Consider the following 12,360-nt stretch of genomic DNA (forward strand, 5'->3'; position numbering starts at 1 on the left):
CAGCTTACTTACTACTTAGCGAGAATTTCTCATTGACTTACATTGCACCCGCTACTCGTAATGAATATGCGAGTAGCGGATATTACTTGCTAACAGCACAGCGAGTACGAATAGTCAACTACTCGCTCAACACTAATACATAGCATTAGTTAAATTGCATTGGTCTTATTGTTATTGCTAAGATCTGTTTCCAGTGATATTGGAAACAGTCAGCAAGCCTGTTACAATCAGATACAACCTGAACGTGTACTCTCCCCAGAATGCAATTCACCACAGCAAGCTTTCAGCATATTATCCAGCAAAGAATGCTGGGAGATTTCAGCTCAGAATTGTGAATGCAGCTCAATAATATACTCTCGCTTCTACTTCTGCCCAAAGCCATCACATCTTATAGCTGCCGCTGTCAGTGGGAGTGCGTCACATACCTCATAGCCTTTCAGCGATGGCCCCACTAACACTACGGGCCTCATGGATGGCACAACATCGTAAGGCGCAACATGTTCCGTCTGAAAACACAATAACATGGCATTAATGAGTGTGCAGCTGGCAGTCACAGGACGAGCCGCGAGATGCAGTCACAACAACTCACCACTTTCTGCTTCGGCTTGGCTAGAAAACAAAGAGAAGACAGTCACATCCATGTACAGAGAATTGTGAATGGAGAGCGTGTGTCGCTGTATCGAGATGAGGTATCATGGTGCCAAAATAAATACCGAAATAATACGTACATGAGACAAGCCTAGTGCATGGCTGGCAACACTTCCAATAATGTACCAGATGCAGTGCAAATTCAGAAACATAATTCCAGTGCCCCCATATTAGTGTCACCATAATACCTGCAGGTCTGAGGGCATCTATTAGAGCTACGTGACGTTACCCCTGAAATTCTGCCAGCCACAGTGCCTACATAAATAGTGACAGCCACAGTGCCTACATAAATAGTGACAGCCACAGTGCCTACATAAATAGTGACAGCCACAGTGCCCACATAAATAGTGACAGCCACGGTGCCCACATAAATAGTGACAGCCACGGTGCCTACATAAATAGTGACAGCCACAGTGCCTACATAAATAGTGACAGCCACAGTGCCTACATAAATAGTGACAGCCACAGTGCCTACATAAATAGTGACAGCCACAGTGCCCACATAAATAGTGACAGCCACAGTGCCCACATAAATAGTGACAGCCACAGTGCCCACATAAATAGTGACAGCCACAGTGCCCACATAAATAGTGACAGCCACAGTGCCCACATAAATAGTGACAGCCACAGTGCCTACATAAATAGCGACAGCCACAGTGCCTACATAAATAGTGACAGCCACAGTGCCTACATAAATAGTGACAGCCACAGTGCCCACATAAATAGTGACAGCCACGGTGCCCACATAAATAGTGACAGCCACGGTGCCTACATAAATAGTGACAGCCACAGTGCCTACATAAATAGTGACAGCCACAGTGCCTACATAAATAGTGACAGCCACAGTGCCTACATAAATAGTGACAGCCACAGTGCCCACATAAATAGTGACAGCCACAGTGCCCACATAAATAGTGACAGCCACAGTGCCCACATAAATAGTGACAGCCACAGTGCCCACATAAATAGTGACAGACACGGTGCCCAAATAAATAGCGACAGCCACGGTGCCCAAATAAATAGTGACAGCCACAGTGCCCACATAAATAGTGACAGCCAGTGCCCACATAAATAGTGACAGACACGGTGCCCAAATAAATAGCGACAGCCACAGTGCCCAAATAAATAGTGACAGCCACAGTGCCCAAATAAATAGTGACAGCCACAGTGCCCACATAAATAGTGACAGCCACAGTGCCCACATAAATAGCGACAGCCACAGTGCCCAAATAAATAGTGACAGCCACAGTGCCCACATAAATAGTGACAGCCACAGTGCCCACATAAATAGCGACAGCCACAGTGCCCAAATAAATAGCGACAGCCACAGTGCCCAAATAGTGACAGACACGGTGCCCAAATAAATAGCGACAGCCACAGTGCCCAAATAAATAGCGACAGCCACAGTGCCCAAATAAATAGCGACAGCCACAGTGCCCAAATAGTGACAACCACAGTGCCCAAATAAATAGCGACAGCCACAGTGCCCAAATAAATAGCGACAGCCACAGTGCCCAAATAGTGACAGGCACGGTGCCCAAATAAATAGCGACAGCCACAGTGCCCAAATAAATAGCGACAGCCACAGTGCCCAAATAAATAGCGACAGCCACAGTGCCTACATAAATAGTGACAGCCACAGTGCCCAAATAAATAGTGACAGCCACAGTGCCCACATAAATAGTGACAGCCACAGTGCCTACATAAATAGTGACAGCCACAGTGCCCAAATAAATAGTGACAGCCACAGTGCCCACATAAATAGTGACAGCCACAGTGCCCAAATAAATAGTGACATCTACAGTATTCCCATAAGTAGTGCCATCTCCTGGTCTGTGTTTGCTCCGTCTCGTTCAGGTAATCCTGGCTGTGCTGATACCCCTGGCTCAGCCATTGGCCAACAATGGCGCTATTTCTGGAATTAGGCCTCATTTCAATTTTTTTCTAATGTTAGAAACAAAAATGGCTGCTTTTTATCAGTGTTTTGGATCAGATCTTCACCAGTATTTGGTCGGCGTGGCCATATTTACTGTGATTTTCTTATAGGCAAAAAAATAATATGTCAGAGCTTCTCTTGCCCATTAGAATGTTAAAAATGGCTGAACCGTCACGAGCCCATTTCTGAAAACTGTTTTTGACCTCTAGACTCGGGCACATTTTTGAGTCTAAACTTGGTCATGAAAAACAGCGGAAGGGTAGAGACGCTCGGTAGCATTTCTCCAGTATCTGATTTTCGCACGCGTCTGTGCTCTTCGGCCAATCATTTAGCCATTGTCCGGACTTCAGAGCTTCTAACGTTCTAATATTAGAAGAAGGCTCTCCAACCCCATCGTATGTTGACAGGCGGCTGCAGATAAGCAGTTTTCTCACATCGGACGCCTCAGATATGTCATTATTTAGAAGATATATCACCTTACAGCTCTGATTATACACACAAAGGATCAAATATATTTCAGTAGCACCCAAAATGTGACTAAATCTTTTGGACAAACATGCAGTAACCGAAACAAGGGCATAGGAATCAAAAATATTCACAAAGGCTGAATATGGCACTAAAAGTACAGACGGTCAAAAAATTGCCATGAATAGTAACCACAAAAGTGGTGCCTTCTGAATAATTGAGGCAAAAATGCCCCTATGTGCAAGCTATTGTGCCCTCATAGATGCCTCCAAAGTTGATGCGGCCAATACACAACAAACAATAGCAGTTAAATAGTGCCTGCCAGAGTGCCGCCTAGGAATATCAGCTCCCATGATTAGCATAACCAAAAGGGCTAACAGCCAAAATGCCCTACGAGACAGCCAGAGTGCACCTATAAATGCCTTCATAAAGGCAATGGAGGAGGCAAACTAACCAACCATAAAATCATGAACTCTTGGAACAAGGTTGTCTGTGCTGCATATGGTTATGCCCACAATGATGTGGATAGACAATGGGTAGAACAATTAATCTCCTAATGTATTGTTTTGTAAGAAGAAAGCAAGTATTGAAACTTAACCAGATGTAAGAAATTATTTTCGACTTTGCCGTGTAGACTGGGATAGAGTCGACAGAGTCATCTCATCAATAGAGGACTGGGTCAGCAGTGGCTAAACATTTTGAAAATGTATTCTTACAAAAAGATTATATTTGCCAGGTTTTGACACCAAGGCATGGTGTCAAAACCATAAAAAAATACTAGAGCACCCTGTTTTCGAGGAGGCTTTTGTGACACAAAGTACATTTACCACCTTGTCTAAAAGTCAGAGACATCTTCCCTTATTATTTAGAGGGGACAGTAGAATACCATTGAAATTCCAATGGAAAAGTATGATGAAATTGTTAATATAAACCTATGGTTATACACACAATGATGTGGATAGACAATGGGTAGAACAATTAATCTCCTAATGTAATGTTTTGTAAGAAAAAAGCAAGTATTGAAACTTAACCAGCTGTAAGAAATTATTTTTGATTTTGCTGTGTAGATTGGGATAGAGTCGACAGAATCATCTCATTGTTAGAGGACTGGGTCCGCAGTGGCTACGCATTTTAAAACATGTCTTCTTACAGTAAGATTATATTTGCCAACTTTTCAAGAAATGGGGCATCGCGATGCACTTACCCTGTCGGCAAATTTTTATTTGAATAACAACACCCCCTTTCTAAAGGGCTTCCCCATCCAACTGATCCCTTCCCTTGAATTTGTCAAGGCATGGTGTCAAAACAATAAAAAGAGATAAGAGAACCCTGTTTTCGAGGAGGTTTTTGTGGCTCAAAGTAGATTTACCACCTTGTCTAAGAGTCCGAGAGGTCTTCCCTTATTTGAGGGGGGGGGGAGTAAAATACCATGGAAATGCCAATGGAAAAGTATGATAAAATTGTTAATAAAAACCTATGGTTATGCACACAATAATGTGGATAGACAATGGGTAGAACAATTAATCTCCTAATATAATGTTTTGTAAGAAGAAAGCATACCGTATATTGAAATTTAACCAGCTGTAAGAAATTATTTTTTACTTTGTTGTGTAGATTGGGATAAGCCAACAGAGTCATCTCTTAATTAGAGGACTGGGTCAGCAGTGGCTACACATTTTAAAACATTTCTTCTTATAGTAAGATTATATTTTCCAACTTTTCAAGAGATGGTGGATTGCGATGCACTTCCCCTGATGCCAAATTTTTATTTGAATATTAACACTCCCTTTCTAAAGGGCTTCCCCATCCAACTATGCCCTGATGCCGTCCCTTAATTTTTGTCAAGCCATGGTGTCAAAACCATAAAAAAAGATTGGAGAACCCTATTTTTGAGGAGGCTTTTGTGGTGCAAAGTAGATTTACCACCTTGTCTAAGGGGTACTTTGCACGTTGCGACATCGCTACTGCAATATCATTGGGGTCAAATCGAAAGTGACGCACATCCGGCGCCGGTAACGACGTTGCAACGTGTAAAGCCTAGATGCGCCGATAAAAGATCGCAAAAGCGTTGAAAATCGGTGATCTGTGTAGCGTCGGTCATTTTCATAATGTCGCACCAATAGGAGATACGATGTTGTTCCTCGTTCCTGCGGCAGCACACATCGCTGTGTGTGAAACCGCAGGAGCAAGGAACATCTCCTTACCTGCCTCCACCGGCTATGCGGAAGGAAGGGGGTGGGCGGGATGTTTACGTCCTGCTCATCTCCGCCCCTCCGCTTCTATTGGCCGCCTGCCATGTGACGTCGCTGTGACGCCGCACGACCCGCCCCCTTAGGAAGGAGGCGGGTCTCCGGCTAGAGTGACGTCGCAGAGCAGGTAAGTGCGTGTGAAGCTGCCGTAGCGATAATGTTCGCTACAGCAGCTATCACAAGATATCGCATGTGCGACGGGGGCGGGTACTATCGCGCTCGGCATCGCTACCAGATGCTAGCGATGTCTCAACGTCTAAAGTATCCCTAAGAGTCCGATAGGGCTTCCCTTATTTACAGTAGGAGGGACAGTAAAATATCATTGAAATTCCAGTGGAAAAGAATGATAACATTTATAATAAATACCTATCTCTGTTGTATAAAGAATGAAAATGCAAATGACTCATATGTTAATTAATATGGTGTTTATGATATTATAAACAGCCATAAAGCTTATATCGATTGATATAGGATATATATTTATGAAGGGGTCACCATGCCTATATGATGGCTTTGAACCTGGTGCTATATAACCCATACATAAAACCAAATTCCTCCTCACCAGCAGATGGTGGGGTTGCCCGAAATGTCCCCGATACCATTTCTCCAAGGCTTGAAGAAGAAGTTCCACTTGGTTTACTGTCGAAATAAATAAATAAATAAATAAATAAATAAATAAATAAATTAAGCCTAAAAAGGAACATTCACTATAGACGATACAATCCACTACAGTTGAGATCTATATACAATAGGTAAACATAAATTATTTGCTTAACATATTTTGTGCCAATTTTAAATTAAGAAGTGTTATTTATTTTTTTATTTTTGATTTCTGAATAATTGTTATTACTGGATTGCAGTGTGCTGTGTCAGACAGCAGGGAAGACGTGAGCACAGACCTGCACACAGTCAGCCACGTCCACAATTTGCACACTTGTCTGTGCCGACAACTTAGTGCACTATGTGAACTTAGTGACACATATTAACAAAATTGGTTTTATTGTTATTCATTTTATTATATGCATTATTTTTAAAGGTTAAAAGTATATTCTGACCTCCGAAATTTATGGTACACCTGTGACTATCTTAAAAATGGGACACGTCTTGTGCTGCTGGAAACTAAGAGGTGGCTGCGCATGTTTCCTGGTGACTCCAGACTCTATTCACAGTGCGGAGTCTGGCAGGCAACCTGATGCTCCTTAGTTGCTCAGCCAAAGTAGGACATCGACTGTTTTCTGCTCTCTGGTGTTCAGTTTAGCAGGAGTTAATTCCTGCTGGCTGGTGAATGGCTGCTGGGGTCAAAGGTTGCTGACAGCCTATCACAGCCACCTCCTCCATTTAAAAGATAGTGGAACCTAGGCTCACATACCAAAGATAGCTATAGCATTGTCGGTCTTTGTGTGTGGTGACCCAGTTGTTGGTGAACGATTGTATGCTTTTGGATGTGCTGTGGAAATATCCTTGTAGTTTGTTTATTTTCTCCCTGCACTTTATTTTTCCCTGCACGCGTATTGTATTTTCCCCTGTGTGTGCTTGCAGTGAGTTTTAGCCTTGGTTTGCCCCTGTCTGTCGGTATTTGGGTTATTCTTTACTCTGGTCCCAGCCCCCCCGAGGGGTGGGGGAGAAGGGGTGTTAGGCCAGGGCTGCTGAGGAGTTAGGGCCATGCTGGCGGTCCAGACCTGGCTACCATCGAGCCAACCTATGGAATAAGTGATAGTTTAGAGCCCATAGTCTGAGAGCTAGTCTAGGTCGTCCTACTCCTGGTTACCATGTCATACCAGTGACAGCATGGGCATGTCCCTCCGTTCACTTCAATGGAAGTTCCAAATATTGCAGAGCATCTGGAATTTTGCGTACAACTCTTTCATTTTTAAACTTCTATTTGACAACCCAGGGTTTTGTTTTGCTTTCTTCTGGATAATCTCAAGTTTACGAAACCTTTGACTTACCCTGTATGGAATCGCCCTCTCTTCTGTTCTTGCTGTATTCTAATATTCTCCAATCTCAGCGGACTTGGAATGAAGCCGATCTCACAACCTTCTTTAACTAACCTCCCAATCCACCAGTCATTGTTGTATTTCTAAAATCCATAAACATTTTGTTTTACCATTAAAGAACAAAAATTGTGAACAATTTTCATAAAATTTTAACATTTTTTTTTACAAAAATTTGCCAATTTTTTTTAAAAACATTTTGACAACATTTTTAAAGTTGAATTTTGCCTATATTTTCAATAAAACTTATCTCAAGCCAATATTTTTGCCAGCCAAGTTCTATAGAAATCTTAGGGGTACTTTGCACGTTGCGACATCGCACCTGCCATATCGTCGAGGTCAAATCGAAAGTGACGCACATCCGGCGCCGGTAACGATGTTGCAACGTGTAAAGTCTAGGAGAGAAGATGAACGGGCGTGAAACAGTCAAAAATCGGTGATCTGTGTCACGTCGTTCATTTTCATTATATCGGTGCGTCCGCAGGTACGATGTTGTTTGTCGTTCCTGCGGCAGCACACATCGCTGGGTATGAAGCCGCAGGAGCGACAAACATCTCCTTACCTGCGCAATGCGGAAGGAAGGAGGTGGGCGGGATGTTTACATCCCGCTCATCTCCGCCCCTCCGCTTCTATTGGCCGGCCGCTTAGTGACGTTGCGGTGATGCCGAACGCATCTCCCCCTTGAAGGAGGGATTCTTCGGCAGTCACAGCAACGTCACCGACCAGGTAAGTGCGTGTGAAGCTGCCGTAGCGATAATGTTCGCTACGGCAGCTCGCACTACATATCGCATGTGCGACGCGAGCAAAGTACCCCTTATTGTGCCTCCGTATGTCTCCATATCTCTGTAATATGAAGAATTACAATATGGAGGCACAGTCTAAAGTTTTTGTGGGATTCCATGATACTGTAATTTCTGGATAATCAGATGGCGAGTTAAAAAGAAATTGATGCATATCTGCATGACTTTCATTACATAACTGAATCATTTGTGGAATAGGCCAGGTATTGACAGCTATTTCCATAAACCTCCCATTCCCAGTTTTATGGCTCTGCAGTACATCAGGAGTGCGTAATATATGGTTGGCAAAGACGTTTGTGCTGAAGAGGTTAATCAAATCCTTCCTCCGGAGATCTGGCAGCTGGTCAGTTTTCCTTTTAGCCTTAACAAGCTGCGGTCTGACCGCTGATGTTTTATTAGCTGGTGACAGGTGGCAGGAGAAATCCATCCCAGATTTACCTCTTTAATGTGTAAAAAATCCTTGGCATCGAAAGAAATAGCAGTGCCCGGTACAGGGACATCTTCATCCAGGGCCCCGCAGTAACTCACATTCGTCCTTACAGCAAATGCCACTGGTTTGGTCTAAAGACACAAAGACCCATCATGAATATCCGTGTAAATCTTACGGTCTCATTCATTGGCAAATATTGACTTTAGCATTTGCAGTATCAGCTGCCATAAAATTAAAGATGTAAGAAAGCGGAGTTTGACGCCGGGACAAGTTTCACAATTTTAGAAAGTTCAGAATTGGCACATTGTGAAAAGGCCACCAGGGATCGGAGACTTCAAGCAATTTTGCAACAAAAAAAGCATAAAAAGCCAAAAGGGTGAGAATGTCTACATGTGATACTTACGCCAATAATCACATATCTTCCCATATCAACCAGAACTAAACTAACCCAAAATATCAATGATCCAGATGCCATAAAACAATTGAGCCACGAAGTCAACAAATGTCCGGATAAGGCACAGGGATAAATCATACATGTAACTTTATTAGTCTCAGACTGTTAATAGAACGAGAAGAACATGCCACTTAATTGTAAATTCAGATACATATAATCTTTGATTGGCAAGAGGTTGATAACATGAAGAAAAGCTCCTGTGTCCACTCACACCCCCAATCAGAGTCACTGGAAAGTGTGAGGAGGGAGAGATGACAATAGCAGATTGGGTGATAGCATGAAGAAAAGTTCCTGTATCCACCCACACCCCTCTATCAGAGTCACTGAAAACTATGAGGGGGGAGAGATGAAAGTAGTAGATTGGGTGATAACATGAAGAAAAGTTCCTGCATCCATCTGCACCCCTCTATCAGAGTCACTGGAAAGTATGAGGGGAGAGAGATGAAAGTAGTAGATTGGGTGATAACATGAAGAAAAGTTCCTGCATCCATCTGCAGCCGTCTATCAGTCACTGGAAAGTGTGAGGGGGTGAGAGATATCAGTAGCAGGTTATGATTGGTAGGTTGGGTGATAGCATGAAGAAAAGCTCCTGTATCCATCCACACCCCTCCATCAGAGTCATTGGAAAGTGTGAGTAGGAGAGATGACAGTAGCAGGTTATGATTGGTAGGATAGGTGATAACATGAAGAAAAGCTCCTGTGTCCACTCACACCCCCAATCAGAGTCACTGGAAAGTGTGAGGAGGGAGAGATGACAATAGCAGATTGGGTGATAACATGAACAAAAGTTCCTGCATCCATCTACACCCCTCTATCAGAGTCACTGGAAAGTGTGAGGGGGTGAGAGATATCAGTAGCAGGTAATGACTGGTAGATTGGGTGATAGCATGAAGAAAAGCTTCTGTATGCAGCAACACCTCTCCATTAGAGTCATTGGAAAGTGTGAGGGGGAAGAGATGATAGTAGCAGGTTATGATCGGTAGGATGGGTGATAACATGATGAAAAGCTCCTGTATCCACCCACACTCCCCATCAGAGTCACTGGAAAGTTTGAGAAGGGAGATGAAAGTAGTAGATTGGGTGATAGCATGAAGAAAAGCTCCTGTATCCATCCATACTCCCATCAGAGTCACTGGAAAGTGTGAGGGAGGAGAGATGAAAGTAGCAGATTGGGTGATAACATGAAGAAAAGTTCCTGCATCCATCTACACCCCTCTATCAGAGTCACTGGAAAGTGTGAGAGGGAGAGATATCAGTACCAGGTTATGACTGGTAGGATGGGTGATAGCATGAAGAAAAGCTCCTGTATCTATCCACACTGCCCATCAGAGTCACTGGAAAGTGTGAGGGGCGAGAGATGAAAGTAGTAGATTGGGTGATAACATGAAGAAAAGTTTCTGCATCCATCTGCTTCCCTCTATCAGTCACTGGAAAGTGTGAGGGGTGAGAGAGGTAACAGTAGCAGGTTATGACTGGTAGGTTGGGTGATAGCATGAAGAAAAGCTCCTGTATCCAGCTACACCCCTCCATCAGAGTCTTTGGAAAGTGGGAGGGGGAGAGATGACAGTAGCAGATTATGATTGGTAGGATAGGTGATAACATGAAGAAAAGCTCCTGCATCCATCCACACAGTTCCATCAGAGTCACTGGAAGGTGTGAGAGGAGAAAAGTCCCTGTATCTACCTGAGCAGGGCAGATCAAAGCATTGTTATGCGCCTGCGCAGGACCGGCAAGTGTGTATGACATAGACCGCGTCATGCACACAGACTTCAGAAGGAGGACGAAGATGGCCGAAAGAGGAGGCGTCTGTACCGGAGAACGGAGACACCCATATGGCCCAACTACACCGCAGCGACCGTTTAGGGTAAGTATTATCAAGTGATTTTTACATTCTCCTCGGCGGCCTGGGCTCTTATATACAGCATGTTAGAATACTGTATATAAGAGCCCACTGGTGTTGGCTGCAGCTTATAGGCCCCAAATCTGCTGACAGGTTCCCTTTAAAGAAAACGTCCAGACAGCTACTGGTATACATGTAAATAGAATGCAGCAGGATTGATACTGTAGACCGTTCATCAAGGGATGCAGACAGCCCCAAAAGAATCGCATTAAAATGACCTTGCAATAATTAGTGCTGGCTAAGGCTCTCTCAATACAGATCGGGCAGTACCGCTCGAATCACTCTAACCCCTCGTGCCCAAGCGTTGTGGCTGCTCCCGGTCACCAAGGGGAGCCAAGTGCTACATTGCAGTGGACGGGCAACGGCTTGGCAGTGCTGCTGATCTGTGTGTGAGAGCCCATCCACAATTAGCAGATGTCAACTGTATTTAAATAAATGTAGATTGTTGTTCATGGAAAAAAAAAAGACATTCCCTGAAAATAAGCCCTAGCCGATCTTGTGGAGCAAAAAATTATATAAGACCTTGTCTTATTTTTGGGGGAAGACAGTATCTGATATGACTTATGGCAGATACAGCATGTTTTCTATCACATTTCTAGCTATATCACCTCTCGGTACGTGTCTTACTTTGGCTCTCTCAAGTTGCACTGCAGCTTGCTGTTCTCTCTCTTGGCGTATTGCTTCTCTGTCTTCTTCCAGAGAGACATCAGAATCGGATGGTCTGCTAGTGTAAGAATCTGCTGATCCCTAGAAGACACAATGCAGGAATTAGGTCAAGAAGATGCAAAGAAATACTTCATGCAGTTACCAATATACACTAGTTAGTTATAGGGTACAGACTATAGTTGGTTTCAGACAAATAACGACCAGTAAAAAATAGAATACTCAGACTGAATGGTAAATTTGGAGCATCTTTGGTACTTTTGGTTATTGGTTGGTTTACTTTGCACCACTATCTTTCTCCAAAATGTTTCCGCAATCGTGGGCACATAATTGAATATAAGTTTTGTTTCTTTCCGCTAAACCACACCACCTTTAAATAATCCCGAAAAAAAAGAATCAAAAACGCATGAACACAAAGGAGTAAAACTAAATACAACAATTTGTTCTAAAATGCAGTCAAATTTTCTGCAAACTTTCCAAGTCTCTTGGGATGTCCAGGAGGCGTCGGAGAAAAGAGAAGAGTTGGGAACTTTACCAGTCACTGCAAAAACCTTCACATAGTAGCGCTTATAGAGGGGTTTGCAAGGATCTTGGCATTCTGGGAGCAGTAAATGGGCTGAACTGTAAAAAAGGGGTTCTGCGAAATTTTTTGGTGCACTACAGAATCTCCGGGAAGCCCAATTCGAAAAATTGTCAAGTATAGTCTACTTCCAAAGTCAAAGTGCAGTTACACACTAAATTTACCATAGTGTCCCATTAAAATCACTGGTTCAGTTAGTGATTTAATCAGACATTCGGGTTTCTTAGAATAGGAGACATCT

At 43.3% G+C, this 12,360-nt stretch overlaps 1 protein-coding gene across 2 annotated transcripts in view; it reads right to left on the reverse strand.

The window, feature by feature from the left end:
• Positions 1–12,360, reverse strand: part of CACNB4 (calcium voltage-gated channel auxiliary subunit beta 4) — a 200,026-nt gene that overhangs the window by 42,864 nt on the left and 144,802 nt on the right. For both annotated transcript variants that reach the window (XM_075317210.1, XM_075317211.1), the window contains 6 exons: positions 11,504–11,623; positions 8,531–8,653; positions 7,248–7,378; positions 5,861–5,937; positions 590–609; positions 426–506 (listed from right to left, as the gene is read on the reverse strand). In XM_075317210.1, coding sequence (XP_075173325.1) covers positions 426–506; positions 590–609; positions 5,861–5,937; positions 7,248–7,378; positions 8,531–8,653; positions 11,504–11,623 — 552 coding nt within the window. The remainder of the gene's footprint in view (positions 1–425; positions 507–589; positions 610–5,860; positions 5,938–7,247; positions 7,379–8,530; positions 8,654–11,503; positions 11,624–12,360) is intronic.

The sequence above is a fragment of the Anomaloglossus baeobatrachus genome, chromosome 7 (assembly GCF_048569485.1).
Source record: "Anomaloglossus baeobatrachus isolate aAnoBae1 chromosome 7, aAnoBae1.hap1, whole genome shotgun sequence".
In the NCBI taxonomy this organism is placed as follows: Eukaryota; Metazoa; Chordata; class Amphibia; order Anura; family Aromobatidae; genus Anomaloglossus; species Anomaloglossus baeobatrachus.